At 34.4% G+C, this 13,341-nt stretch overlaps 1 protein-coding gene across 4 annotated transcripts; it reads right to left on the bottom strand.

Moving 5' to 3' along the window:
* Positions 1 to 84: 84 nt before the first annotated feature.
* On the bottom strand, positions 85 to 5,517 carry LOC101895569 (serrate RNA effector molecule homolog). Of its 4 annotated transcripts, none has more exons than XM_005188564.4 (8): positions 5,356 to 5,513; positions 4,773 to 4,927; positions 4,549 to 4,709; positions 4,208 to 4,490; positions 3,399 to 3,465; positions 2,060 to 3,328; positions 1,122 to 2,002; positions 85 to 221 (listed from the first exon to the last, which is right to left on the bottom strand). In XM_005188564.4, the coding sequence occupies exons 2-8, from the start codon at positions 4,922 to 4,924 to the stop codon at positions 143 to 145; spliced, it is 2,892 nt and encodes a 963-aa protein (XP_005188621.2). In that variant the 5' UTR covers positions 4,925 to 4,927; positions 5,356 to 5,513; the 3' UTR covers positions 85 to 142. The 4 variants fall into 4 exon arrangements, with proteins under 4 accessions (XP_005188621.2, XP_005188622.2, XP_005188619.2 ...); XM_005188565.4 differs by having other exon boundaries at positions 151 to 912; positions 4,549 to 4,694; positions 5,356 to 5,517; XM_005188562.4 differs by having other exon boundaries at positions 151 to 912; positions 5,356 to 5,516.
* Between the last annotated feature and the right edge of the window lie 7,824 nt (positions 5,518 to 13,341).

Genomic DNA, 13,341 nt, shown 5'->3' with positions numbered 1-13,341 from the left:
GCTGTCATTTTGCTGTTTGCTGAGGGGGCGTGGTGGGAGGGAGGTAGGAAGAGAGTATGATATTAAGATTAAGTAAAATACGTATTTTGTAGCGCTTATGTTTATTTTAGTATTTCTTTTCTTTTTTTCTTTCTGTTTTTTTCTAATTGAACATATCAATGGGATCTTGTGGAGCATCCAAGTCACGATACTGTATTATTTGACGAAACTCTTGACCAGGTCTGCAAGCAAACAAAAGATGTTGTGGAAGAAGAAAAAAAAATATGCAAAAGTTCAATAACAAAATATGGTTTAGTTTAATAGTATGTTTATATGTATGTATATATTGCTAATTTTGTTAGTTTAATGTTCAACTAATATTTTCCAACACATAATCTTCAAGTCACTAACATACGCCAAGTGAAAAATATCAGGGAAGTGGGGGCATGTACGTTTATAAAATAATTAGCTAAAGGTAAATTTTAAATTAGATGGTATGTATTTCTTCTTTTTCGCTTGCCATTTCAAATGCGAATGTTTATAATAAAAAAAAAACAACACAAAACATATAAAATAAATCAAATTAAACTAAACTAAAGTAAAAGAACAAAACAATGACGTAGTGAGACAAACAGACAGACAGACACTGCAAAGTTTAGAATAGTAGGCGCATTGGGTCGTACATTTTGTTTTTTTTTTTTTGTCTAAAATAGAAAACAAAAAGAGAGGAGGACGACAACTTTTAGCCTTAACATCAATCATCGATTACAACAACAAACTGGTCATGGTCATTTCGTCGTTGTCGGTGTTGTTATAACGGTTCATGTTCATGTTCTTTTTCTTGTTGTTGTCTAATCAAACATATCGAAATTGGCCGGAGCATCCAAATCGTGATAACCAATAATACGACGTTGATGTTCTATGGGCAAGTCTCTGTAAAAGAAGTTCACACACAAAAGATAGTTGTAAAGTAGAGTAAAAAAAAAATAATAGTAAAAAGACTTCAACCAAAATTCTAGTAGTAGTAGTATCGGAAAACTGAGAGTTAAATATCAAAACAAAGCAACTGCATTACAATAACAAACTAAGCTATGGGAATTATTTGTATTTATTTAGAACTAACAAAATTTTGCTATATATACCTTCGTCCGGGACCACCAAAACCACGACCTCCACGTCCTGGAATCATAAGCGGCGGGGCATATGCCGCATAGGGTGGTGCATAAGCAGCTGGTGGATATACAGGGGCTCTGTAACCTCCACTGGATTCTGAGGTGGTCCTCTTATTGTTACCAGGATGTTCTGGTAACTGCGGCCTCTTGGGATCCTTCAAGTAGTTATTAAAGAACTCCACCTCCTTGCGTACTTCCTCCACCTTCTCGCCATGTTTGTTGAATATGTGTTTGCGTATGAACTCGGGACCTTTGAATTTCTTGCCCGACAGCGGACACAACCATTTGTCTTTGGCCAATTCTTGGGTGTTGGCCTGTATGAATTTCTCCACTTCATTTTCAGCATCCTTTGCTCCCAGATTCTTCAATTCCTCCTCCTCGATTGTCGTTGTCTTGGCCAAGAATGTTTGCATTTTGTTTTCGAAATTCTTAATATAATCTTGAATGTCATTTTGCGAGACTTTTGACGGCGGGGGTCCACGTGCATGAATAATGCCGCAACGATTGGGCATTTCATCTTCATAGGGGTATTCACAGTGGTTATAGAAATCCACTGAGTGCACAATTCTCAAATACAAAATCAGATTATCGAGAACAGAAATCAATTGGGGATCCCGTTCAATGGCTTCGCCTTCGCTCTCCTTGTTTTCTCCGGAAATGCCAAGGAGTTCTTCCTCTTCGGCCGAGGCTTCCTCAATAAGGAAATCGGTAATGTTCTGCAAAACTGGGTTGTTGGTTTTGAAGCCATACGTTGAAGAGTTGGATGTATTGTGAGCATCTGTTGTGTTCTCAGCAGTACTATTATTTTCACCACTACCACCTTCGCCCTTGCTTTCGGCATTAGACGATTGCTAAACGAAATAATCAAAATTAAAACACTTTACAAAGATAGTCCTATTTCCCCTTACCCAAAGTCTAAACTTCTCATCCAAATTCATGGCAATTTTTGCACACAACTTAATGTCGGCCCTCACAACAGTTTTATGGGCAGTCATGCCATTCACAGGCCTCACCCGGCGACTGAGGTCTCTATTGACAATTGCGCCCATTTCACAGTCTCGTAGACGTGTGTTATTCAAATTCCAACAGATCTCCTTAATGTTTACGTCACGTTTGAAGGTGACCCAACCACGACGATACCAACGGCGTTCCACCAAGGGATCGGCAATAGCTACTCTGAGGAAGCCATCGAATTTCTGACAAACAGCCTCGATTTCACTTTTAGTAATAGAGGGAGCCAAGTTCCGCAAAAATATCGATGAGGTGCGATGTAAAGCACGTGGCTGAGGACCATCTTTGACTTTGTCCAAGTCAATTGTCTCTGGCTGTTCGTCATCTATGGCTTTTTTATCTTCCGCTGAGGTTTCAGTCTCGACGGCCTCTTTCTTTTCATCCTCCTCGTCATTTTTAACATCAGGCTTCTGTTCTGCCTCTTCTTCCTTCTTGTTCTCTTCCCCCTCCTCCATTTTAGCATCTCCATCAGCATCATTGCCATTGGATTTTGTTTCGGTTTCTTCTTTCAGATCTTCCTTCTCTTCACTGCCATTTTCAAGAAGTTTTTTCTCTTCATTGTCGCTGTCTGCTTTCTTTTCAGTCTCCTCATCGGCTGACTTGACCTTTTCAGTTTCTTCTGTATCCTTGTCCTTGTTTTCTTCTTCCTCTTCTTCTTTAGTATCTTCTTTGACATCATCTAAATCATATTTACTTTTAACCTTGTCATCCGCTTCATCCTCACTGCTGGAGGAAGAACTCGAAGAATCTGAATCGGAGGATGAGGACGAAGAAGAATCTGAACTTGTGCGTTTTCTTTTTAGAGACTTTTTCTTCTTTTCGCCTTTCTTTGATTTTGAATCATCGTCCCAATTTTCCTCATTGTCGGAGCCACTATGGCGTCTTGTGGCCTTGGGGGAGACACACTTGGGTTCATCGTCATCCTTCTTTTCAACCGAGGTGATAATAACATCATCATCATCCCCCTTCTTGTCAAATATCCGTTCAGGATAAGAGGCCTCTTTAGGCTTTTCGTCTAAAATTTTAAGATCTTCATCGGTGCCGCCTTCCAATTTTATAACGACAGTGTCCAAAACCCGCAAAAGAGGGTCTGTTTGATTGGTATCTACGGTAACGCTTTGAATCATACCGTTCTGTAGTAACTCCTCGAAGACTTCTACACGTTTCTGGAAACCCAAGAAAAGCAAAAATTAACATTTTTATCAATATTTAAATGATAGACAGATAAATATGTACCTTTAGGAAATTTAATTGTTCATCTTTGCGTTTAACGCTATCCACTGGGTGATATTTGTTCTTGAACCTATCAAAAAAATAGATGGAAAATGGAAATACAAAAATTAGTATAGCAAAAAAAATGGAAGTTTTCAAATAAATTTCCATAGGAATGTTTGAAGTGTGTCCATGTAAATCTCTTCTCATCTGATTTGTCACTCCACAAGATTTTTGGGACCTATTGACCTTTTGTGCTTGGCAGGGCATTGTTGTTGCTCAAATTCGCTATGTATACAACATTATTTTAAAAAGATAGTGTTTGTGAAATCTTACCTTTCAGCTAGCTATGATTTAAAGATCATGGCTTTGCTGGCGTTCTTATAACGATAGATTTCAAAAAACGATTTAAATATAAACGCGATTTTAAAAAGGCTATTTAAACACACTATGGCATTGCTCGCCAAGTGCAAAACAATTAAATCAAATCGTATCGAAAATCAAATGATCATGCTTCATTCAGAAGAAGAAGTAGTAGTGGTAGTAGGAGAAATCTAGGCATATTCAGGGCACACAACACAACTCCCTATGGAGTTTTTTTGGCTGTGCACTTATCGTCCTACAGTTACTAAGGCTGTTGGCGTGTTGGCTCCCATAAGGATGCCTTGTTTAAAATAGCTGTAGAGAAAAACTTATGTAAACATACAGTGGCACATTTGATGGTGATATAAACGTTAAACAAATAAAGTGTAGATTTGGAAATTTTGTAGATACCTATTAGAAACTGAAATCACAAGATCCAGCTTCTTCTTCGGTCTTATTGCACCACTTACCATTCCTCGTCTTTATGGGCTACAAAGAATTCATTCAACTGTTGCCGCTTGAATTCCAATTTGTATTCATTGTATTTACGCAGGACTTCGGTATCGGAGATGCCATCGTCTTGTGTGTCTAAAAATTGTTTCAGAGTCATCATGGCGGGCTGTGTTTGCATATCACTGTTGGCAGCAGACTCTCGGGGATGGGCGCCATGAGATAGGCCAGCGCCATAAGCACTGTGTAAACTGTGAGCAGCGTAGTGTTCATTCCAGGCATGCAGTAAATATGGATCATATGCTGTATGGAAGAACATTATGAGATATGGATATAAAATGTTGAGATTCAAACAACTTACGCCCATATCTGTGATTAGCCCTCAGATCATCGCCCCAACCGGGTCTCATGCGCTTTGCCGGTGGCATTTCTCTGTCAGGAGAATAACGATCTCTTGCCCCACGATAGTCGCGGTAGTCGGGTCTTGGTCGACCACTAGCTCCTCCTCTAAATGGATTACCTCTAATTATGAGCATAAAAATGGTTCGTACACAGAAAATTTCAATTTCTCGAATGTCAACTTACCGTTCTGGCCAATCATCACGTCCGCCACCTGCACTGCCAGCACCAGTTCTTCGATCATCACGTCTCTCGGAACGGTAACTGTCGCCCGAGCTACGTTCTCCACGGAATTTGTCACGGCGCTTGCGATCGTACTCATCATCCGAGTCGGCCATGGTCTGCAAAAGGTTAGATATAAACGTTTTTAGTAATACAGCAATAAAAACATGGAAAAAATCCAAATCGCTGTGACACAATATGCCGGTGGTCTCTTATCTATTTTGGAATGTTGAAGTACATTGCCACGACAATAAGGTGAAAGTCACCTTTCCATTCAAGTCAATTTGACATAACCTCAAATTAATATAGCACAAATAAAATGCTAAAAACTATCCATATTAAACTGAATAATTAACTTTAAATAGGTTCAATTAGAGGCAAAACGCAAAAGATAATTTAGGCGCAACATGAACATTTGCTCATTGATTTTATCTGTACCTACGGGCATCAAATACAGTCGGAATAATACCAGCAAAATGCTCACATTTTTTCCTCATTAAAACCATACAGATATTGTTAGGTTGCACATTTTATTAACTTTTCTTACCTCTGTTTGTTTCTTTTCCTAGTAAAAGTGATTAAATTTACAACAACGCTTCGAGAATAGTCCAATATATGGATTTTTACCTATTTTCCAGGCAAATATCTCAAATTGAAGCCCTCGTCTTTTTTTGTGACGCTGCTTTTTGACACCTCCTCACGCAAGAGCTGGCAAACAATCGATGGCAAAATCGATAGTAGTTTTAAAAGGAGTATCGATTGTTGATTTGTTCTATCGATATTTTTGGACGAAATGCCTGTACCAATCAATCACAGAAATACGCTATGTTCCAGAATCTGTTAATTTTTTTTTTTCGTATTATAAAAGAAATATCGTTGCAAAAGTTGTAGAAAAAATTACCCGAATAAATGCAAGAGGCAATTTTAAAAGAGAACGATATATATTGTCGAAAGGAATGGCGTTTGTTTGTAGATTGTGACGGTTTCTGACAACCTACTTAATGTGTACGGCCGTATTACCAAAATACCCAAGATCCATATCTACAAGGCCACAAAAAAAGCAATGAAGGTTTTTAAAATTAATTATTCTTTGGTGGAATTCAGAAGACAAAATGTCGTGCAGTCATATGTTTACATTTTTTTTTTTTTTTCAAAATTATTCATTTGACAACATCTCATTGTCAAAATTTATATTTATAAACACTTTGTATACCGAAATCAGTGAAAATTGACAAGGTAAATTACATAAAATGCAGAGATGGATAGTCTTATTTGAAATGACTTTACCTCCTTAATTTTACTGTGAATTATTACAAATGTAGTCTTTTCTAGTCTAAAACATTCACATTTTTATTTTTACCAAAAAAAAAAAAAAAATTGAAAATGTGTAGGTTTCACTATTTATTTTCATTGAAAGTGTATGACAGATAGAGTTGTAATCTGTATAATCTGTAAAGAAAGATATAAAATCTATGTTCTCTTCTTTTTCCTTCTCACACAAGAATACATTTGATTAATGGTTGGTAATTCTAGTTAGTAGTTGGCAATAATTAGAGTAGTGTTTACGTTACCAAACAAGTTTTGATACTCCAAAAAATATCCGAAAATGGCACTTATTATGGTTCTATAAGGCTTTTATGATTAATTTTTGATGAAGTCGGTGATGTCATTGTAGAGTTAAGTTTAAGCGAAATAAATGTCAAGAAAGTATGTGAATTAAGGCGGACCCTTAGCTATTGCATCATAATGCATATTTTCATGAACATGTATGCCAACTTTTTGACTTCCCATACGTTTTTAATGGTTAACCTAGTTTAAAAAAAAATATTTAAATCCGTTCTGAAGAAACTGCTTTGTCTTAAAATGCATAGGGAATTCATAATCAATTGACAGTTGGAAGCCATTAAACTTTGTATGTGTAAACATGCTTTACGTCATATAATGGGTGTGTTTCCACGTGTACGAGATGTCCAAAAATACATGTAGATTTTTAAAGTTGAATGGACATTTATGCTAATTTGTTTACTCTTGAACGGTTGTATTTGCCTAGGGCATTGTACAATTATAGCATTTCCTCTGGCTCAAAAATTTATGCGAATATTCAAGGTTAAATGTGTAAAGTGGAATAAGAACCCATGTTGGTTATGACTTTCACATTCGCCGGTTTGATGTCATACTATGTCAATAATACAAAATAATATTATTCTTATTTAAATATGAAACATTTCATTTAATTTATGCGCTTTAGATTTCATTCAACAAAAAACAAAAAATATTTTATGAGAATTTCAAGCCCATATGTTCATCATACTCTATTCAACAAAAATCTAACTTTGAATAGAGTTTCTTACTATAAACCATTTACACGTTATTGTAGCATTAAAATTAACATAAATATTAAATAAATGTCAACGTGGCTAATTTGCATGATAAAAACAAGACCAAAGAGTGGCTCGCCATATAACACAAACATTTTTCCCAAAGTAAGTCCAACACGCTTCATTTCACTTTTGCAGCATCCACAAAACGTAAAAGGAAAAAAAACACACACACACATCAATGATGACAACAATTATGTTGATTTGACGGTTGGCAAGCGGATTTATTGGAGCAACACCATTAAAAATGATGATGACAAATGTAAACAGAATAGCTCCAAAAAAGATGTGTAAATAAACAAACCGACAAAAGTGTGTTAAGGTCATGGTGACCGGGTATCAACCACGTTATCATCATTATTATCATCATCTCCGGCAAATCTTCATTGTAATTATCTTTAATAAAATCACCTCCACTACAGCTCTCGAAATGTTTTGGCGTTGTGAATGAGCTTATGATCAAGCCGTAGTATTTGGAATTTTCAGTTTTGTTTTTTGCAGCGAAAAAAAAAAATAAAAAATAATATGCATTAAATTACCAACAAAAATAACAAACAGGTTTGGTCAGTGATCTTAACGTATGACCATAAACTACACGATAATCTACCTTATGTGGTTACATGACAATGATGTGGTCGTCAGAAATTGTTTTCATTCCACATTTGTTGTTGGCATTTTTTGTTATAAAAATCTATGCCCGCCCGTTCATAAAAAAATGATTGACGGTTCTTTTTTAATTGTTCGTGTGTGGGTTGGTTGTAGGAGAACCAGAGTTTGGGGCTGAAACATTCTTTCCGGGAATACAAACGTGGCTATTGTATAGGGAACGAATGATTGGAAACAGGATTTAGTTGAGTCTTATAAAACGTTACAGGCATACATATGCCTGTAATAAAAGTAGAAGTAGAATAATACAAATTAATTTTTTTTTAAATTATCAGATTTTTACACGTTTTCTTATACGACGCTAGTCGAAGCTTCTTAAGATATGTTTTTTTTCACAATTTTAACGAATTGGGATAATATTTCACTCAAGATTTTTCAAAATTGATTTGCCGGTTCATTGTTCCAGCAGCTATGTAGATGCGACTACCTTTTTCGACTACCATGCATGGTAGAAGAATATAGGTAGACGCGTCGACACAGCTACTTGGACAATGAACTGTCAAACCAATTTTGGAATTGAAAATGTTGAATGAAAAATTGTTTGAATTTATAAAAATTGTTGAAAGGGCGAATTATAATAGCCTCCGAACGACGTAGTATAAGAAAACATATAAAAATCTACTTATATTTGAAGAAACATTTAATTTTTTGACATACCAATGCACCCAAGCTTTGATGCATCTACCTGTATTCTTCTGCCAAGCATATGTCATTTTCTTATACACTGTTCGCACAAAGGATATCTTTACAAATATGACTATATTAATTGCCCAATTTTAAAAGCGTACCACATATATTGGTAAATTCCGCTCCAAACCAATTTTATGGAATACCAACTATCAGTTTTTTTTTGATTTTCTTTAAAATAGTTTTTCTATTCCAAGTCAGAGTTAGACAAATACGATTTTAATTGTGAGCGTATTTTCTCAAATCAATCCTAATAAAAGATTTATTTTATTTAAATATATTTAGTACAAAATTAAAAGAGATAAATATTTCGCTGGAAACAATATCCGGTTGTATGACATTAAAGCTACGAATAAATATTTGGCTAAATAGAGAATAAAGAAATGTTAACAATGGTCAAACTATTTGCCTTTTGTGGTTTAAAGAATTAACATAACAATAGCAACAACAATCAGTGCAGATTAACACTATATGGAACATAAAATGAAAACGAAAATAATGGAGTTCCACATAAAATATGTCATTTAAACAAATGCCACTTTTGTTCGTATGGTTTAAACATGTATTCAATGGGATTCATACATATACTCAACGTTTTTTTTTTTATTAAGGCCAGTACTAGGTCGTTTTTCAAAATATTATATTATTTCAAACGGTAAGTGATAATTTGACAGTTATTCTTGTTTCTTTAGAATGCTTGTAGGTTAGAATTTGCTTTGGGCATGTGTCACCGTTTTAAAGACAATATGCATTCAGAACATAATTGATGAACGAGTAATATTTAAAATTTCTTTGTTTATATCTCAAGTGACGAATCTTTGTAAGGTACGTAATTTATGTTCCAAGTATTAAGGTGAGGATACATACGTAGCTTAACATTATGGCTAGGCATAAGAATGTCAAATTATAAAGGGAGACGACGACAGAGTTTGAGGTCGGCTTGGTATCCCTTTATGATATGTCACAAAATATGCCAAATATGCCAGAAAAGGGTTGCCATATTAAATTTAACAAATGGGTTTACATTTATTGTTTTGCCATGATCAAAAATGAATAAAATGGCAAACAAAAATCTGACACAATCAAAATTATGTAGTTAAAAATGTGAAATTCACTACTACAGAGTTGTATTTTTCTCATGCAACTCAAGTTAACCTTCCTCATGTATTCTTGTGGCAGAATAGAAAAATCAGAAGAAAGATATTCTAGATCAATAAAAATAGTTATTTAAATTCAAAAAATCGAGTGTTAGGGTAACATTGAACTAATTATATAAAATACAAGAACAAAAATAAACTCATTACATTTATGCCCACACTTAAACTTGTATTTAAATTCAAAAAATTAAGTTTTAAGGTAACATTGAACTAATTATATAAAATACAAAAAAAATACAAGAATTTAAACTCATCACATGTATGCCCACACTTAAACTTGTATTCAAAAACGTCTACCACTCTGAACTTCAAATTGCATTTATAAGTTATTTAACAAAAGATTTTCATTTAATTACTTTTCGATGACTAAGAAAAATCTCGCTGGACGTATGAATGTGATGAGACGATTCGATTGTTGATGGGAAAACTTGAACTTTTCAATTGATATTTAACATAAATTAAAGGCTAATTGGCGCCTTAAACGGCAACAACAGTATCCGGATGTTTGCTGCATATATACATAATGTATTTAACATTTACATACATATATGTATGCATGAATGTGCATTACACAATAGGCTAAGTGCAGTCAAGCTGCGGATACATTGTTGCAGAATAAAAATATTTGCATTGTATTTGCAGTCTAAAATTAATGTCATATTTACACTATTTTAATTACACGATTTGAAGTGTGCCCAGGTGACATTATATTTTATTTTAAATGTATAGCTTTTTCTTTTATGAAGCTTAAATCATATTTATATATTGTCACGTAAATTCCCGTTATAAAGTTTTATGCTCCATACGGAGAAAATCCCGGCAAGGAAAAATTGCCAAATTCAGGGATACTAAACGATGGTACATACTAAACTATGGCCGTGTGTCGAAATAAAACAATGTCCATACTATAGGGTTTATTGGGCACAAGATAAAAAATAAGCGAATAAATGTGAGAAAATTGTGGGAAAACTAATGAAAAGATGGAAGATGGATAGGCGTAGGTTACAACGAGGTAAGTGCGTCTGATATTTTGTAACCCTTTAAAAATTTGTAATCCTATTTACTTGGACTAAAGGGTCAGGGGTGGGCGGACATAAACGTCAAACTTCTTATTTGCATAAGGGTGCAAGTACATAAGAAGCTTAAAGTCATGGCTAGGCATATTTGGTGACATTTCATAAAGGAATTACAGAACCGCACTAAAATCCTGCCGTCATTTTCCTTTATAATTTGGCACTAATATGCCTAGCCATGACTTCAAGCTTTCTATGTACTTGCACCTTAACTGAAATTGTTTAATAAAATGCTTTATTTAGATGACACTTTTCATTGGCGTAATGAAATAGGGTATCTTCGTAAAATATTTAATTTGGTGTCAGTGTAAACTAGCTTTAATTAAAAGATGTATGTCTGCTATATCAAATGATGTTAAAAATACTTCCAATCCGTTTAAATAACAATAATTAGGAAACGAAAACAAAAGACAAATTATTTCTTAATTCACATTATCCACACTTACCTGGCACGGTAACAGCAGCATGGTCCAACATATTTCAAAGTCTTCATCGCCCCAGCAGCAGTAATTTAATTTTTCGCTATGGTAGATTGGATTGCAGTTTAATTGTCATTAATAATAATACTAATAACAATAATGGAGATAAGAGTGATATTCATAATTATTTTGTTATACAGTCTTTACTTCATTGTGGGGAGCCACCCAATGCAAATCTCATTATTCGCTGGGCAAACACACAATGGCTCACAAATCATAATCAAACGAATGCCGCTCGCTACCAAACGAACGTCAGCATCATCATTACCGACAATTTACCGTTCATTCCCTGTTTGCTGTCAGTCAGTACAATTAAATGAAAGACATCCAAAATAAAGAAAATCTGCAACACTGCACGGGAGCTGGTAGCATTATGTGAACCTAATATAAATACAATATGAGCAGATATTTCTTCCTTGTCCCAAATTAGGTAGAAAAGAAATGTTTAAATGTGAGGATTATTTGATATTTTATTTTGATGTGAAATACAGAGGTCTGAAATGGTAATCCTTTAAAATCAACGTAAAGAACTTTGACAATAAAGCCAGTAAAGCCGCTTTTAAGGTAAGAATACATAAAACGCTTGTTTGACTGGCTTAAATCATCAGCTGGCTTCTTTGTAGAGAAAGAAAGTAGTTTTAGTTTTGTTTAGTTCGATTTTGGTCCTACGCTCCTTTGTTCTTTTCCGAAGAAGCCAGCCGATGACTTAGGCCAGTCAAATAAGCACTGTATGTATTCTCACCTTTAGACTACTAAAACCACTAGAATTCAAATCTCATTCCATTGGAAGTTTTTTGACGTATACCCTATGGAATTGACATTTGAGATCGTGTGGAATTTGTAAATCTAAGCGTACTTTAGGACTACTCGCCGTATTCATGGTGGAAGAATACAGGTATATCCATCAACGCTTGGGAAAATTGATATGTCAAAATTTTAATTTTTTTAATAAGCAGATTTTTATAAGTTTTCTTGTACGACGCCAATCTGAGGTTGTTATAATTTGTATTTTTCAAACATTTTAAACCTTTTTATTCAAAATTTTCAATTTCAAAATCGCTTTGACAACTCATTGTACCATCGGCTGTGTCAATGCGACTAACGGTATTCTTCGTTCATAAATGCTATGTTATTGACAGTTGAAATCCACTAAAGAGGTTTTATGTAACCAAGAGCACGTTTAGACCACTAAATCTACTCGATTTCCATTGTCAATTCCAATGCGTATATGTCACTTAAAACGTATTAATAAATCTCTGATGATTTTGAAGTTATACCACTTGATTTTTGACATGTGGCTGTTTATCTATTTTTTTTTTTTAAGTTTCCCAAAACAAGCCTGAAATATGGTAACAAAGATTATTGACAACCCGCTAGTTATAATTTAGTTTATAAAAAGGAACACCATCCATTTTTAAAATAAAAAAATGATAACACTGTTATTAGCAATGACATTTATCAAAATGATTTTGACAGATCTGTCAAGGTTTTATACGAAAACTCTTACATTAACTGTTTAAAATGTTGAATTAGTTTTGCTTCAGCTAATTCGATAAATTAAAACATAATTCATGCCAAATCGAATTCATTGGCACCACCCATTTTGGGGAAAAAAATTGCTGGCTAGACACAGTGTTATGTTACGGCATTATAGTTCATAACATGCTAACAATCTGTGGAATTTGAACTTTTGTTTCCTCCTTGGGTGGCATGATGACGATGATGATGCCATCATATTGGCTAACTAATAAAGATACCACAAAGACAATTGGATTTTAATATTGGCAAATTTGTGATTTGCCCTCAAGAAGTCATAATGATTTATGAAGATTTGTTCTTTTTTGATTTTATGATGGTATAGAAATTTCTACAAAATATTTGATTTATTATTGTATGGCAAATTTACAAATAATTAGAGTGCTGGTAAGAGAGAAAAAAAATTATTAATGATAGTCGAACAATAAAATAAACACCCCAATTAAGACAAAAGTATTAACATCTCAAGGAAGTGATAAGACATTGTTAATTAATTTAAATTCTAATTAATGACAGACATGGCCGTTAAAAAGGAGTAGGCCTGCAGGTCCCTATTG

The sequence above is a fragment of the Musca domestica genome, unplaced genomic scaffold (genome assembly GCF_030504385.1).
Source record: "Musca domestica strain aabys unplaced genomic scaffold, Musca_domestica.polishedcontigs.V.1.1 58, whole genome shotgun sequence".
NCBI lineage: Eukaryota > Metazoa > Arthropoda > Insecta > Diptera > Muscidae > Musca > Musca domestica.
Note: the sequence above shows the minus strand (reverse complement) of the source record. Positions and strands in the feature narration are given on the sequence as shown.

Bases quoted from the DNA above. Each gene is read 5' to 3' on its own strand.
- LOC101895569 (XM_005188562.4), bottom strand. From the start codon at position 4,924: ATGGCCGACTCGGATGATGAGTACGATCGCAAGCGCCGTGACAAATTC. The intron at 4,710-4,772 runs GTAAGTTGACAT...GCTCATAATTAG, and splicing joins CGTGATGATTGGCCAGAACG to AGGTAATCCATTTAGAGGAG. The intron at 3,466-4,207 runs GTAAGTGGTGCA...TTTTTTTGATAG, and splicing joins GCCCATAAAGACGAGGAATG to GTTCAAGAACAAATATCACC.